General features: G+C 45.1%; 1 protein-coding gene across 2 annotated transcripts in view; it reads right to left on the bottom strand.

Moving 5' to 3' along the window:
• Positions 1 to 13,886, bottom strand: part of DNAH1 (dynein axonemal heavy chain 1) — a 1,058,897-nt gene that overhangs the window by 124,071 nt on the left and 920,940 nt on the right. For both annotated transcript variants that reach the window (XM_029599497.1, XM_029599496.1), the window contains exons 65-66: positions 8,898 to 9,049; positions 5,188 to 5,384 (exon numbers count right to left, since the gene is read on the bottom strand). In XM_029599497.1, coding sequence (XP_029455357.1) covers positions 5,188 to 5,384; positions 8,898 to 9,049 — 349 coding nt within the window. The remainder of the gene's footprint in view (positions 1 to 5,187; positions 5,385 to 8,897; positions 9,050 to 13,886) is intronic.

The raw sequence follows: 13,886 nt of genomic DNA, 5'->3' as shown, positions 1-13,886 counted from the left end.
ATCTTAGTCTTCGTGGAACTCAGCCCAAAAACAACTGTGTGGTCTCTATGTCTTACAAGAACTTCAAAGGCAGATTTACTGTCATGTCACACATCCAAAAAAGTAGCAACAAAAAACAACTGGCTAACAGACTTTGCTCACTCCAAGGGCAGCAGGTACATTGATTGTATGAATTTAAGTTCCTCATCAGCAGAATTATAAAACATAGATTCATTTTTCCACATAATTTTTAATTTAGTTGGAAACTGTAAAACAAAAGGCACTTTCTTCTGCACAAGCTTTGCACAGACCGGGGCAAAGACCTTCCTCTGTGCCGTCACCAACACCAAATAGTCCTGAAAAATAACTGGATAGACTTTGTATAGGATAGTACGATTTTTCCTGTAAGCTTGGAGAATAGCCATCTTGTGAGATGAAATTAGAAACTTAGCAATGATAGGACGTGGTTTACTCTGGTCGGCCACCTTTTGGCCTAATCGATGGGCCTGCTCAATCCGAGGGCACCATATTTTGCAGGTAAGTCAAATACACGTGGCAACCAGCCCTCTAAAAGCTCAGCCAGATCAACTTCACGAATGGATTCAGGAAACCCTATAAATCTCAGGTTTCCATGCTGCAACTTGTTCTGCAGGTCGTCAAATTTCCTGGTTTGTTTTTCCAAATCTGCTTTTAGAGCAAGGAGCTGTGAATCAGAAGTATCCGTGTGGTCCTCCACTGCTCCTATACGTGCTTCCATTTCCTGGAATCGTTTCACAGAATCAGCTAAGAGTTGATTAATATCTTCAAATTTTTCATACAGCTTATCAAATTTAACATCCAGCGCTGCTACTACCACCTCAATGACTTTCATATCCTGGCCTGTGGGAGATGGGGGTGCACTCAACATCACTGCCATTTTAGGCTCCGTCTGCTTCACTTTTTCCATGCCGCAGCATGTTTTCATCGTCATACAGTTGAAAGTGCAGCGTTCAGAGTAGAAAATAAGAATTTCAAGGAGTCCCCAGGTCAAATAGTCCTCAAAAAATTAATGAATTAAAAAATTAAAGCATCTCTGGAGGGAGCGAGTGTGGAACTCAGTAAGAGCATGTCTTACTCTTCCAACATTTCACGTGATTCCTCCCTGTAAAAGGCTTTAGCTTTCTCCTCATCAGGGACGAACTCGGACGCATGGATCACAACTTGGCCCACCACTCCTAAGTGAGCGCCTCTGTAAGACTGGCTGATGGGATTGCGCTATAAGTTGTTAAGATAATGAAAGAGGATGAATTTGGAATGGTGTGCCCTTGGTCAGACTGGAAGAGGAAAGCCACCAAGATATGAAGTCTCAGACTTTCTAGTACAACAATGCTGTCCTGTAGTTCTTGAGTGGTTTGATTCCACTTGGACTTCAAGATCCAATGGGAATGTCTACTATGGAAACATACAATTAAAAAGTGCTTGAATTAATTTAACATATGTTTTATTAATAAATCACATCTACATACATTTTACAGAACACAAACATATATGCACTACAATATGCAATATTGCAGTGTTAAAATTGTTTCCACATTACCTTGCAAAAAACAGAACAATATTAAAAACCTACTCCATAAACATAATAAAATTTCAAAAATCATTATTTCATGGGCCACATATATTACAAAAACAAACTATACTTACAAAATTGATTAAAACATGCTGCTGCACTAACTCCAAAATGACTTTTGGGTCCCGTCTGACTGAAAAACCACAGAACTTTTGTGTTGCTAGAAGTTACCAACAAGTCTAGGTATGGGCGGCCCCAGTACTTCACAAAGAGCTGAAAGGCTTTGTCCAACAGCTTCCATTCTCCTGGGTCCAAGATTCTTCTGCTGAGGAAGATGGCTTTGATATTGTCCTGTCTGGCAATCTGAGAGGTGGATATGCCTAGAAGATGTTGCTCTGCCCATACCATGCGCGCATCTATCTCCTCCGATAACTGCTGACTCTTGGTTCTGCCCTGATGATTGATGTAGGCCTTCGCTGTTGCATTGTCTGGACTGCCCGAGCCTCTAGATGCTTGGTGAATTCAAGCACACTTGGTGAACCACCCATGCTTCCAATTGGTTGATACTCCTGCCCCTCCTCAGTATTCCAGCAACCTTGCACCATCAACTCCTTGTCCTGACAGCAAGCTCCCCAACTCAGAAGGCTTGTATCTGTTGTAAGCACCAACTAATCCAGCATTTCCAGGGAAACTCCCTTCCTAAGATGATCTGCCTGCAATCACTAGTGCAATTGAGTCCTCACCTCTAATGGTAGGAGAAGTCTCATTTGGTAGTCCTGTGACTGCAGGTTCCATTAGCAAAGCAATGTGCATTGAAGAGGTTGCATATGTGCCCTTGCTCAGGGAACTACTTCCAATATAGCAGTCATCAAACCCAGGATCTGTAGATAAGACCATACTGTTGGGTGAATAGTGTCTGTCAAAGTTTGGACTCGAGCAATCAACCTTTGGATTCAGCTCTCCAGCAGAAATACTCTGCCCTGCTTCATATCAAACTGAATGCCAAGATACCCCAGAGTCTGAGATGGCTGCAAACTTATCTTGGCAAGGTTTACCATCCAGCTTAGCTCCTGTAGCAATAAGACTACCTTGCGAGAAGACCAGAAACTATCTTCCATGCTCTTGGCTCGAATCAACCAGTCATACAGATAAGGGGGGAACCGGAATAATGTCTTTGTGCAAGGCTGCTGCTACCACTACCATGACCTTGGAGAAGGTCCTGGGCAGAGTGGTCAACCCGAAATACAAGGCCTGAAACTGGTAATGGTGATCCAGAATGACAAACCATAGTAACTGTTATGTTCCCAGCGACGAGGGATAATGCAGATATGCCTTCGCCAGATCCAGAGACGTAAAGAATTTCCCTGATTGTACTATGACTGAGTGTACCATTTCCATTCAGAAATGAGTAACCCACAAATGATGATTGACTTCCCTGAGATCCAGGATGGTCTGCAAGGACCTTTCTTGGGTACGACAAAATAAATGGAATAGCAGCCCATATTTTGCTGTGATATGGGAACAGGGATCACGGCTTTCAGGTCCAACAGCCTTTACAATGTTGTCTCCACTGCAACTGCTCTCTGGCCTGCGGATCCAAGGGGTAAAAATCCACCAAGGCACGCCCCCCTTTATAGCTCATCTCTGGCACATTCCATTCAAGGTCTATCAACTCTTGAATCACATCCAGGAGGGGAAAGAAACATGAAGCCTTGTGTAGGGTGGCCAATATGGGGTCCTTCTTCTGCACACTGAAAGAGTCACTCCCAGCCACTCTGAGATGCTTCAAAGTCTGAGAGATCAACTCATCTCTGTGAAAGAAAACGAGAAGAGTCCTATGTGGCTCCAAATCTGAGGGAATCTCCCCTTCCTCAATAGGGGAGCCATCACAATCATCATCAGTGTAATCTTGATGCACATCCATTCGAACATTTTCAGGATATGCTGCGCCACGGCGTTTGCCCGTGGTGGCAAACACAGGGGAACTCCAAGTGCGCAAACCTAAAGTAGCAGGTATCGTTGACTCAGACGCCCCTGTAGAAAGCTCTCTAGTCCCTAGAAAAATTTCACCCAGGAAAAAGAGGATGGCTCCATAACAGGCCCCATAGCCTGAAACTAACATCCTGAAAGCAAGTCTCCTCTGAAGCAACTCAGCCAGTGGATCAACCAAGGAGGGGACACCCCATCATTTTGCCTCCGGTCTCACACCCCTCAGATTGTGGAGATGGACCAGTGTCAGCAAAATCAGTAGGAAGCAAATTCCCATGAGCATTCAGGCAGCACCGACATAGGCAGGCAGAAAGCTGTGGTTGTATCGTCCTAATGTGGCATGCAGCACAAATAGGTAAGTACTTGGACTTCTCTGCCTCCGGTACCATGTTTGGTATGCGCTCAATACACATGATTAAACACACGCCCAACTAGACGCACAAAACGTTTGTCCAGAAAAAATGCCCAGCAACATGCGCGTAAAAAGTGCATCCAGACTAGACACACAAAATGTGCGTCCACAAAGGATGCCTAGAACACACGCCCAATAGGAGACGCGGATCTAGACGTACAAAGGGGCATGTGCCAACTACACACTCAAAAATGTGCAAATTAACTGCTGTGGCCTACCATGTGCCAGAAAGAAGAAGCCTGAGAGCTAGGCCTAATCAAAAGGTTGCTTAACCTGCCGTGCCTGAGCTGTCTCCACAAGTCACAGAACTCCCCAGAGGCTTGAACAGGATAAGCGAACGCCGAGGAGGAAGACCCAGAAGGAAGAATCCTCACTAAAACAGTTCCTTTCTTTTTTTTTTATTTATGTGAAGTAAAAACTTTTACCTGAGCTCAGTCCTCCCTGGCTGGGAGCAAGAATGGGTCCCAGCTATGGGGGGAAAGGGCGAAAACCTTCACTGCCGAGCTTCTCTTGGCCTGCAATCGCTAATTTTATATATTTTTTTTAAGTCCATGTCAGCCAAGGCTACCAGACTGAGGGCTCTCTGCTGAGGGTGGGGGCCGAACAGCATCACCTCAGGAGGCAAGCAATGCTATATAATAGTCTCGTCTTCTAGTTTTCTTTTTCTATTTTTGTTTTTTTATAGGCAATCCCCAGTAGGGAAATGCATGACCACCATCTTCTGGAGATGGAGCATAATGGCGGGCTGATGTCGGGGCAGGACTATATAACCAAGACATCAGCTTACTCTGTCTCCATCTGCTGGCAGAGATGCATAACCCACTGATGGAGACTGACTTGCCTGAATGCAAAGGAATCTGAAGTGAGTGTGTGTTTTTTCTTCTTTCATAAATCAGGCATCCTTAAATAGACAAAGGCCTGCAATTCAAATACACATTTGCCTCTTTGCTCCCAGTGTCTATCTTTACAGTGACCTGTGATGTGTAGAATTTACCCTTTGTAACCCACAGGACTTCTTTTAACATGTAGTTGAGAGAAAATGGTTCAGGATGCCTTAGAAGGTGAACCATTTATCTCTCATCAGCCAAGGCAGAAGTCAGTGAGTCTCATAGACCAGGGGTCAGTTGCAACCCAATACTACCCAGACAGCCACTGGGCCTAATCAAGACAAACAAGCTTGCTGAAGTGCATTGTGGGTAGGCAACAATACTGACAGATAACATTTTCCAGACCCAGTCAGGCGGAGACTAAGACTTACCTGTGTGGTTCAGAACTGTCAAAAATATTTCGGAATTCCTGTAGATCCAGCACAAAATCATCAGCAAAACTAGAGAAGTTCTCCAGATTAGTCAAAGCCAATATATCACGCCATGCTCTCTCAGGCAGCCACTCAGTGGCAGGGTTATCTCTCATTGTAAGGAGAGTTCCCCCGGATAGTAGGTACCTCCATTCATCCTGCAAATTCAAACATACTTGGTAGAATGGGAAGAGCATATGCTTCTAGTATATATAAAAGCCAGTTGTGATGTTGGTATAGTTGTGCTTTCTATTATTATAACGGACACCACTGACACTTGGAGGCCACTGCTAATACTGTAGCCTCTCTGTAACTGAAGCAGGTCACAGTCTTTGAGGTAGGAAAGGGTATAGGGAGAGAGTGTTGGGGTGGTCTGGGAACAGATTGCTGGCGTCAGGCTGGGCAGGGGTTACAGCAGTGGTTCTCAACCTTTTTTCGATCAGGACACATCTGAGAGATGACACTCACATGCGTGACACACTGAAAGCATGGCTATCATGGGACTAAATATAAACATATACTCTGCATCCACAGGAATCTCCTGCTTCCTGAGTGCAGAGCAGAACTAAGACATTACCCTGCACAACTTACCATACAAAAAAGATATTCTGATTCTGGTGTCATCTCAATAACAGCATCACATACTCCCTCTACTACCAGGTGCATTGTAAAATAATACAAAACCTGGAAAAAAACCAAACAAAACCCACTCTGTCCATGGCTATCAAACCTGCCATACCGCAGCAGCACTAGGTTCAAGAAATGAAACAGCAATAGCCCTACCCATGAAAAGGCAGCAGTTCACCACCAGTGCAATATCATAGTGAGAAAATACAACAAATAAGACTGATACAAATCCCTACATGCTCTGACATACACATACAGAATACAGACAGACCTACCGTCACCTAATCTAGAATAAAATACCACAAATTACAAATGCGGAAATAAAAACTGGAATGGAAACACAAAGACCTTCTGTATGCAGTGCAAAACTGGAGAACTAGAAACAGAAATATATTTCCTTCTACAGTAAGCAAAGTTCAAAGATAGAAGAAATGCATATTCTCAAAACTGACATATTATGGTTCTTGATTCCAGTCACTCCCCTCCATGTTCCATCACACCTCACTTCTCCCAATTACTCAATCGTCCCTTCACATGCTCATATCCCTGTCCAATATTACTGACATCCCCCACCCCTGCATCGCCTCTCTAACTCTCCCTGCCCTGCCCTTCCCTTCCCTCTCCTCTTCCCTTCCCAGCATACCTCTGACTACCTCTTTCCCACCCCTTCCTGCTCAGCATCCCCATACCTCCTCTCTCCCCCAAACCAGTAGGCCCCACACCTCCATCTGTCTCTCCACTTCCATCTCTTCTCCCTACCCAGCAGCCTCCAGCCCCTCCTTTCTCCACCTCTCCCTACCCAGCAACCCCAATCTCCTTTCTGCCACCCCTTCCTACCCAGCAGACTCCTGACTCCCTATCTCCGAAGGGCTTCCTTCCCAGCTCATTTTCCCCTCCTCCTGGCTCCCAGCCAGCATAAAAGCCTTCAGTCCAATCCAGAGTCTCCCTTCTGCTTTACCATCAGCAGATGAGGGCAAGAAGCACTCAGTAGAGGAAGAAGATGAGGCAGCAGAATGGAAGTTGCAGTGGATCTATAGAGCATGCACCTCTTTCCCTCATGCTTCTGCTTTCATGTCCAGACCCCATGAAGAGAGCATCAGCAGCCTCACGGCCAAGCCAGACAGAGGAAGATAAAGTTGGTGTCCTGCTGGGCCCATATGAACAGGAACTGGTGATATTTTGCTCTGATCTGGGTGAAAGAGAAGGGAATAACCTCCTAAGGAAGCAAGAGTAGCTTCCTGTCATACCCAATAAAGGAGAAATTAGCCAACTCCTGTCTGTTAGGATCCATGAGTTAGTGGGCCCTTGGCCCGAGGTGAGAGATGGTACCGCCCACGGGGAGGAGCCCCATTGGGCCTCACCGTCGGGAGGTGAGGTCTGTAACAGAGGGTGAAACAGCCCAGGGAGTACAGAGATAGTAGGAGACTGGGGTGTGGATACAAATGCCAGCGTAGGCCCTCCTAGTGGTGAAGTGCAGAGCAGGCCCCAAGGAGTGGGGAATGCAAGGCAGGGTATGGAGGAGTGCTGAGGGAATGACCCCAGGGGGCGAAGCCACGGAGTGAGTCAGCACGGGAGGAATGATGTAGGCTCACCCGAGGAGCGGGGAAGCCAGAGGGTCTCTGGCAATGCACGAGTGTACTACCCCGAGGAGCGGGGGAGTGCGGCACAGTCTTTGAAGTTGAAGCAGGGCGCTACCCTGAGGAGCGGGGAGCGCAGCACAGTCACAGAAGTAAAGGCAATGGTCCGCAGAGCGGGGTACACCCACACTGAGTCTCCACGAAGCACAGTAGTTCCAGAAGCAACCCCGAGGAGCAGGGAAGCTGGCAGGCAAGCGTCCGAGGTGCAGGGCCCTTCGAGGAGCGGAAAGGTAGAGACAGGAATGAGCCCCCAAGGAGTGGGTACCTGAGAGTGTCTCATGCCAGGAAGTGCAGGATACAGGAACCACCATCTGAAGAGAAAGCAAGAGTCAGCAGTGAAGGAACTCGTTGCCAAGTCGATTAGAGCCAGGCCCCGGTGTTGCTTAAGAGTCCAGGGCTAGTGATGTCATCAGGAGGAGACACCCCTGAGGTTCCTGCCCTGGCATCCTTAAAGGAGGGCCATGTAGCGCGCGCACACCTAGGAAGGCCCAGAGGAGACATGGCGGTTGACGGTGTCCCTGCCGCCCTAGGGGGTCCTGGAACAGGGCAATATGCATTGGAAGCAGCTAGCCACAGCCGCAAGTTCACCCAAGGAAGAGAGGGCGGCAGCACATGAAGTGAGTAAGAGCGGTCGCAGCCGTCTACAACTGATAGTTATAACACTGTCCAGACTGATGAAGAAAGAGCAGCCTTCTGCTGAACCTTCCATGACCTCACGACACACTAATGTGTCTCAACACATCTGTTGAGAACCACTGGGATAGAGTATGCTGGAGTCAGACTGGGAAGAGGAGGAAGTGTGCTGGGGCTAGGGTGGGGAGGGGGGAAGGAAGAAAGTGTTGCAGTAAGGATATAGACAGGGGAAGAAGGAAGAGGTGAGAGAGAGAGTATATCTGTGTGCAAGTGAGAAGGTTCATCTTTCCTCCTCCCCCTTTCCAGCCTACTATGCTTCCTAGGATCTAGGATTCACTCTAGTGGTGACAATTAAGGGGGGGGGGGGGGCCCTAGGGGAGTAATCTTCACCCCCCAATAACCAAAGCTTTATAAGCATTAGTTCTCGGGAGAATGGTGGGGAAGGGAGTGTACGCACACACCTGCCTCTTTTGCCTGTCACTGGTTAATGTTTAATGTAAAGGAGATCTTCCACTTTATCAGGCATTAATAATTAATGAACAATGAAAGACAACAAAAATTAAATTATGTCATAAAATTATAATCACTTAGATTTACAATATTTTGTCTTAAACTTTATATGAGGTCCAACCAAGACAGTGTCATAAGAGTAATGAAGTCATCAATGATATACATATATATTATATATCATGTTTACATCTTTGGTAAGATAAAAGGAAAAAGGGAACAGCATGATAGAGCATTTAATAGAATGGTGGCTGGATGGATACTCACCATGTTAATTTTGCCCATGTTCATCATTATGCGGACACAGAGCAGAAAAGCAAACATGAGCTTGTGTTTCTCAAATAAGCTGCGGCATACGTTACAGTACAGACTGAAGGTAAAGTAAACGTTTATATTAAGTATCCGCTTTTCCACCGTCTCTGAAACAGCCAACAAGAAATCATTGACACTAGCATGAAATGACGGAGCTATCCTCATTATATATATGGTTTAGTTAATGCAAAAACAATGTACAGAGAGTACGATGAACCAGGTCTCAACACTAACACATAAAGGTCAATTTTCAAATTGTTTAGGTACCCAGCTTTGGAAGTTAGGCTCCTAAATTGACCCTTTCAAAATTTTTCTTGGGATGAGGTGCTAAATTTTGGATCTCAGTTTCACTAGGCCCTTAAATTTAGGATCCTAAAAATAGATGGCCGCAGGGGAAAATTTAGGGCCGATAAAACAGTTAGGTGCTTAAAATTCATTTTCAAGAGAACCCTCTGAGTGAGAAAGAAGACAAGTATCACTGAAATAATCCCACTGTTAATCCAAAATCAGGCGTTAGCTGTTTAAAGAATACACAAATTCAAATTAAAAAACCTCATACCTGTAACACCAAGACTGCACAATTTTGTCTTATGTCCTAACATATGTGCTTGAGTGATTTTAATCATCTGTCTTTGAGAGTATGGCTCACCTGACTTAAATATATTTGTTAGGAATTTTATAATGCACTTAAAAATTCAAGAGTAAAGGAGAACCAGTACTTAGCTTAGGTCCACAGGACAAGACAATCTTATTGGTGCATAGTCTAATGATACTGTTCCCCAGAGATGTTAAGGTATTTAAAGCACAGCTAACTGAAGTGTTGTATGCTTTCTAGCAGCAAACTTGACACTATAGCGTTTCAAAATGTCTTCAGGGGTCAACGTAAAAAAAAAAAAAAAGAATAAAGATGTGGACGTCTTCTGGCTGTTCAAGTTTTTTTTAAATATCCCTTTTGTGCTGCTTAGGAAAGGCTCTTGTTTGCTTTCTTTTGGTCTTCCTCTGGGTCTTTTAGGGGAAGGCTCTCCAGTTGGCTCTTATTGTTGTTTCATGAAATTAATTTTCAGCAGTAGGCATCTTAGAAGTTTAAACTGAAGAAAGTGAATAGCAGGTCTAAATTTATGTTCCTAAGTTTTAGATTACTAAATTTAAGTTAATTTTCAGCTGGAAACTTAGGATCCTATGTTTAGTTGAAAATAGGGTGTTTTTTTTAAAAATAATATCAGCCTTCTACTACTCAATCAGAAACAGCAAATCATAAGGCACAAGACAAACCAGTTATTAAAATATGCATGCAGAGGTGAATTGGTCTCTCAGGACTATGGATGTGCCTCAGGGCTATGGATGTGACATGGCTGGTGTTGATTACAGCCGCTCCATGCCTGCAGAGCTATTGCATCTAACACCACCGATGCTAGGTTTTTTTGCTGCCCCCCCGTATTCATTCATTTTCTGTCCTGGGTCCATAAAAAAAAAAAAAAGCCCAGCTCCCTTCAATGATACAAACTTTAAAAACTGCCCCCCCCCCATACTAATGGCTGGTACAAGAGTACCAATGGCTGGTGCAAGGGTATTAGGTGCCCCAGGGACACCTTATAGCCTTACACAATGCCCCAGCCCCCTGCCCCATTCCACATACACAGTTAATAGTTATGCAACTTATATTTTACATGAAAAATATCAAAGTACAATATTCTGAGGCAAAAATATCTCCTACATTATATTTACATGCACTGCTGTGATGCCAACCATAAATTCCTGCAAAACAAAACAAACCCACTTGGGATCCATATGGTATTAGGCCTATTGTGATGAGTGTGGGGTGTGGGGTGTGGGCTTGATCCTCTGAAAGCCCAAATATACTAATACACTTCCTAGTAGGAAAATGCCTCACCTCAGTCACACATGCAAACATAAACAGACCCTCACCAAAAAATACAGAATAGAGCAACCAAAAAGTAGAAATAAAAACACGCATACAAAAAACTGAAATGGAGACCACAAGAAGCCAGACACTCTATGCAGTGCAACAATGAAAAAACAAACCATCAACATTCCTCAAACATCAAACAATAAAATCAAGAAATAAAATAAATACATAATACTAAAAACATACTAATAATATTATTTCAAAAAAAGCTGATGACTAAAAGATCAAATAATAAAAAACTTATATACTTATATACAAGTTTTTTTAAAATGTCCCGAACACAAAAAAAGTATTTCAAAACAGCAGACACAGCAAATACCTGAAAAATAAAACTTAAAAGAATTTTTAAAATTCACACTCTCCATACCTGGAAACTTTTGATTTCCAGTCACCCTGGGATTGTTGTGGAGTAGTGGGAGTGGGATGCACAAACTTTCTCCTATCATATATACAAACACCCAAACAAGCTCATACACATATACACTCCCCTCAGACAAACTAGGTGTCTCCAGTTCTTCTTTGATTGGGATTTACCAGCAGCCCCATGCCCTCATCTTCATTTCAGCTGCTGGCAGGTTGGAATCCACTTGCACTCACCATTTTATCTCCCTCTCTCTCTCACACACACACACCCCTATCCCAGGCAGCCTCCCATTCATGCACACACACACACCCATCTCAGGCAGCCTCCCATTCAATCACACACATATACATTCATTCCTCCTCCTCTGCTGCTGCTGCCTGCCTGTACCTTTTACTTTGTGGAGAGCAGCCCTTCTGCAGTTCCTCTTCCTGTGCTGGCACCGCGGTAATTCAACACTCGCAGTGCTAGCACTTCCTGTATTCTCATCTCTCGAGAGGAAGTTGTAGCACAGTGAATGTTCAATATCACGGGGCCAGCATTGGAGGAGGAACTTCAGAAGGGCTTCCTCTGCTGCTGGTGGGATCGGGTCCACTGGTGGCACCATGGGCCTCCTCTTCTGCCACCGATAGGATCAGGTCCACCGATGGCACCACGGACCTCCTTCTGCTGCTGGTGGGATTGGGTCCACCGGAGGCACCACGGGCTTCCTCTTCTTCCACCGGTGGGATTGGATCCACAGGCGGTATCACGAGTCTCCTCTTCTTCCGCCGCTGGCGAGATCAGGTCCACTGGTGGCAGCACGGGTTTTTCCCTGCTCCCGACGTCACCCAACCAGGTGTGCCGCCCTATACAATTGCACAGTTTGCACATCCGGTGGCGCCGGGTCTGACTAACACAATATCCTGCAGCAGCAATTCTTACAGAGCAAGAGCAAGATCTTCCTCCAGAATTGTACACAGTACTCAAGGTGCGGTTTCACTATGGAGTGATACAGAGGCATTATGATACTTTCCATTTTATTCACCAATCTCTTCCTAATAATTCCTAAAATTCTGTTTGTTTTTTGACTGCCACAGCAACCTGAGATGACGATTTCAATGTATTATCCACTATGATGCCTAGATCTTTTTCGTGGGTGGTAGCTCCTAATATGGAACCTAACATCGTGTAACTACAGCATGGATTATTTTTCCCTATATGCAACAATTTTTATTTGTCCACATTAAATTTCATCAGCCATTTGGATGTCCAATCTTCAAGTTTTGCAAGGTCCTCCTGCAATTTATCACAATCCGCTTGTGCTTTAACTACTCTGAATAATTTTGTATCATCTACAAATTTGATTACCTCACTCATCGTATTCCTTTCCAGATCATTTATAAATATATTGACAAGCACCGGTCCAAGTACAGATCCCTGAGGCACTTCACTGTTTACCCTTTTCCACTGAGAAAATTGACCATTTATTCCTACTCTCTATTTCCTGTCTTTTAACCAGTTTGTAATCCACGAAAGGACATCACCTCCTATCCTATGACTTTTTAGTTTTCTTAGAAGTCTCTCAAGAGGGTCTTTGTCAAACGCCTTCTGAAAATCAAATACACTACATCTACTGGTTGACCTTTATCCACGTTTATTAACCCCCTCAAAAAATGAAGCAGACTTGTGAGGCAAGACTTCCCTGACTGTGTTCCATTAAACCATGTCTTTCTATATGCTCTGTGATTTTGATCTTTAGAATAGTTTCCACTATTTTTCCAGACACTGAAATTAGGCTCACTGGTCTATAGTTTCCTGGATCACCCCTGGAGCCCTTTTTAAAACTTGGCGTTATATTAGCAACCCTCCAGTCTTCAGGTACAATAGATGATTTTAATGATAGTTTGCAGATTACTAATAGCAGGTCCACTGTTGCATCAGAGGTGGACCCTTGGGCTGAGGTGGGGTTGATGCAACCCGTAGGTGAGGACCTATGGGTCCCCACCGTCAGCAGGTGGCGTGGGCTAAAGCTAGAGGCCGCTGGAGCTTCACCTATACCAGCCCTCATTCCCCTCAGGTTGAGCCTTTGAGTGCCAGGGCCAGCAGGACTTAGGTGGGCCTCGAAGTTAGCGAGAGGTGAGTAGCTGTACAGTCCAGAGATAGCAGTCGGTAGATGGCGTTGTTCTATCCTGGACTGGATTCGGTACAAGAGCTCAGGTGCCAAAGAAACAATAGGGAACTGAAGGCATCCGAGCAAAGGAAGGCCTGAGCCTTGAAAGTCCACGTCCAGAGAATAAGTGAGGAGAGGCGTCACTAACAGGCTGGATTCTGAGCCGGCTGTGAATGGTAGTTGTAGCAAGCAACGAAGAACTCTGGACGAAGGAGAGTCTGTAGCGTAGTCGTACAAAGCGAGGGTCAGGGCATAGAGAAGGCAGGGATAGTCAGTCCAAGCATAATCACCATATGGAGCAGGCAAACATGGTCAGTCAAGGCAGTGGTCAGGGTGTGGAGAAGGCAGGCATGGTCAGGCAATGCAGAGGTCCGAGGCTAGAGAGAAGCGGAAGAGTAGACAGGTGTAGCGGAGGTCTGGGGCTGGAGAGAGGCTGAAGAGTAGTCAGGCGTAGTGGAGGTCCAGGGCTGGAGAGAAGCTGAAGAGTAGTCAGGCATAGCGGAG

The sequence above is a fragment of the Rhinatrema bivittatum genome, chromosome 4 (assembly GCF_901001135.1).
Source record: "Rhinatrema bivittatum chromosome 4, aRhiBiv1.1, whole genome shotgun sequence".
Lineage (NCBI taxonomy): Eukaryota > Metazoa > Chordata > Amphibia > Gymnophiona > Rhinatrematidae > Rhinatrema > Rhinatrema bivittatum.
The sequence above is the reverse complement of the archived record's forward strand: the minus strand, read 5'-3'. Positions and strand labels throughout refer to the sequence as shown.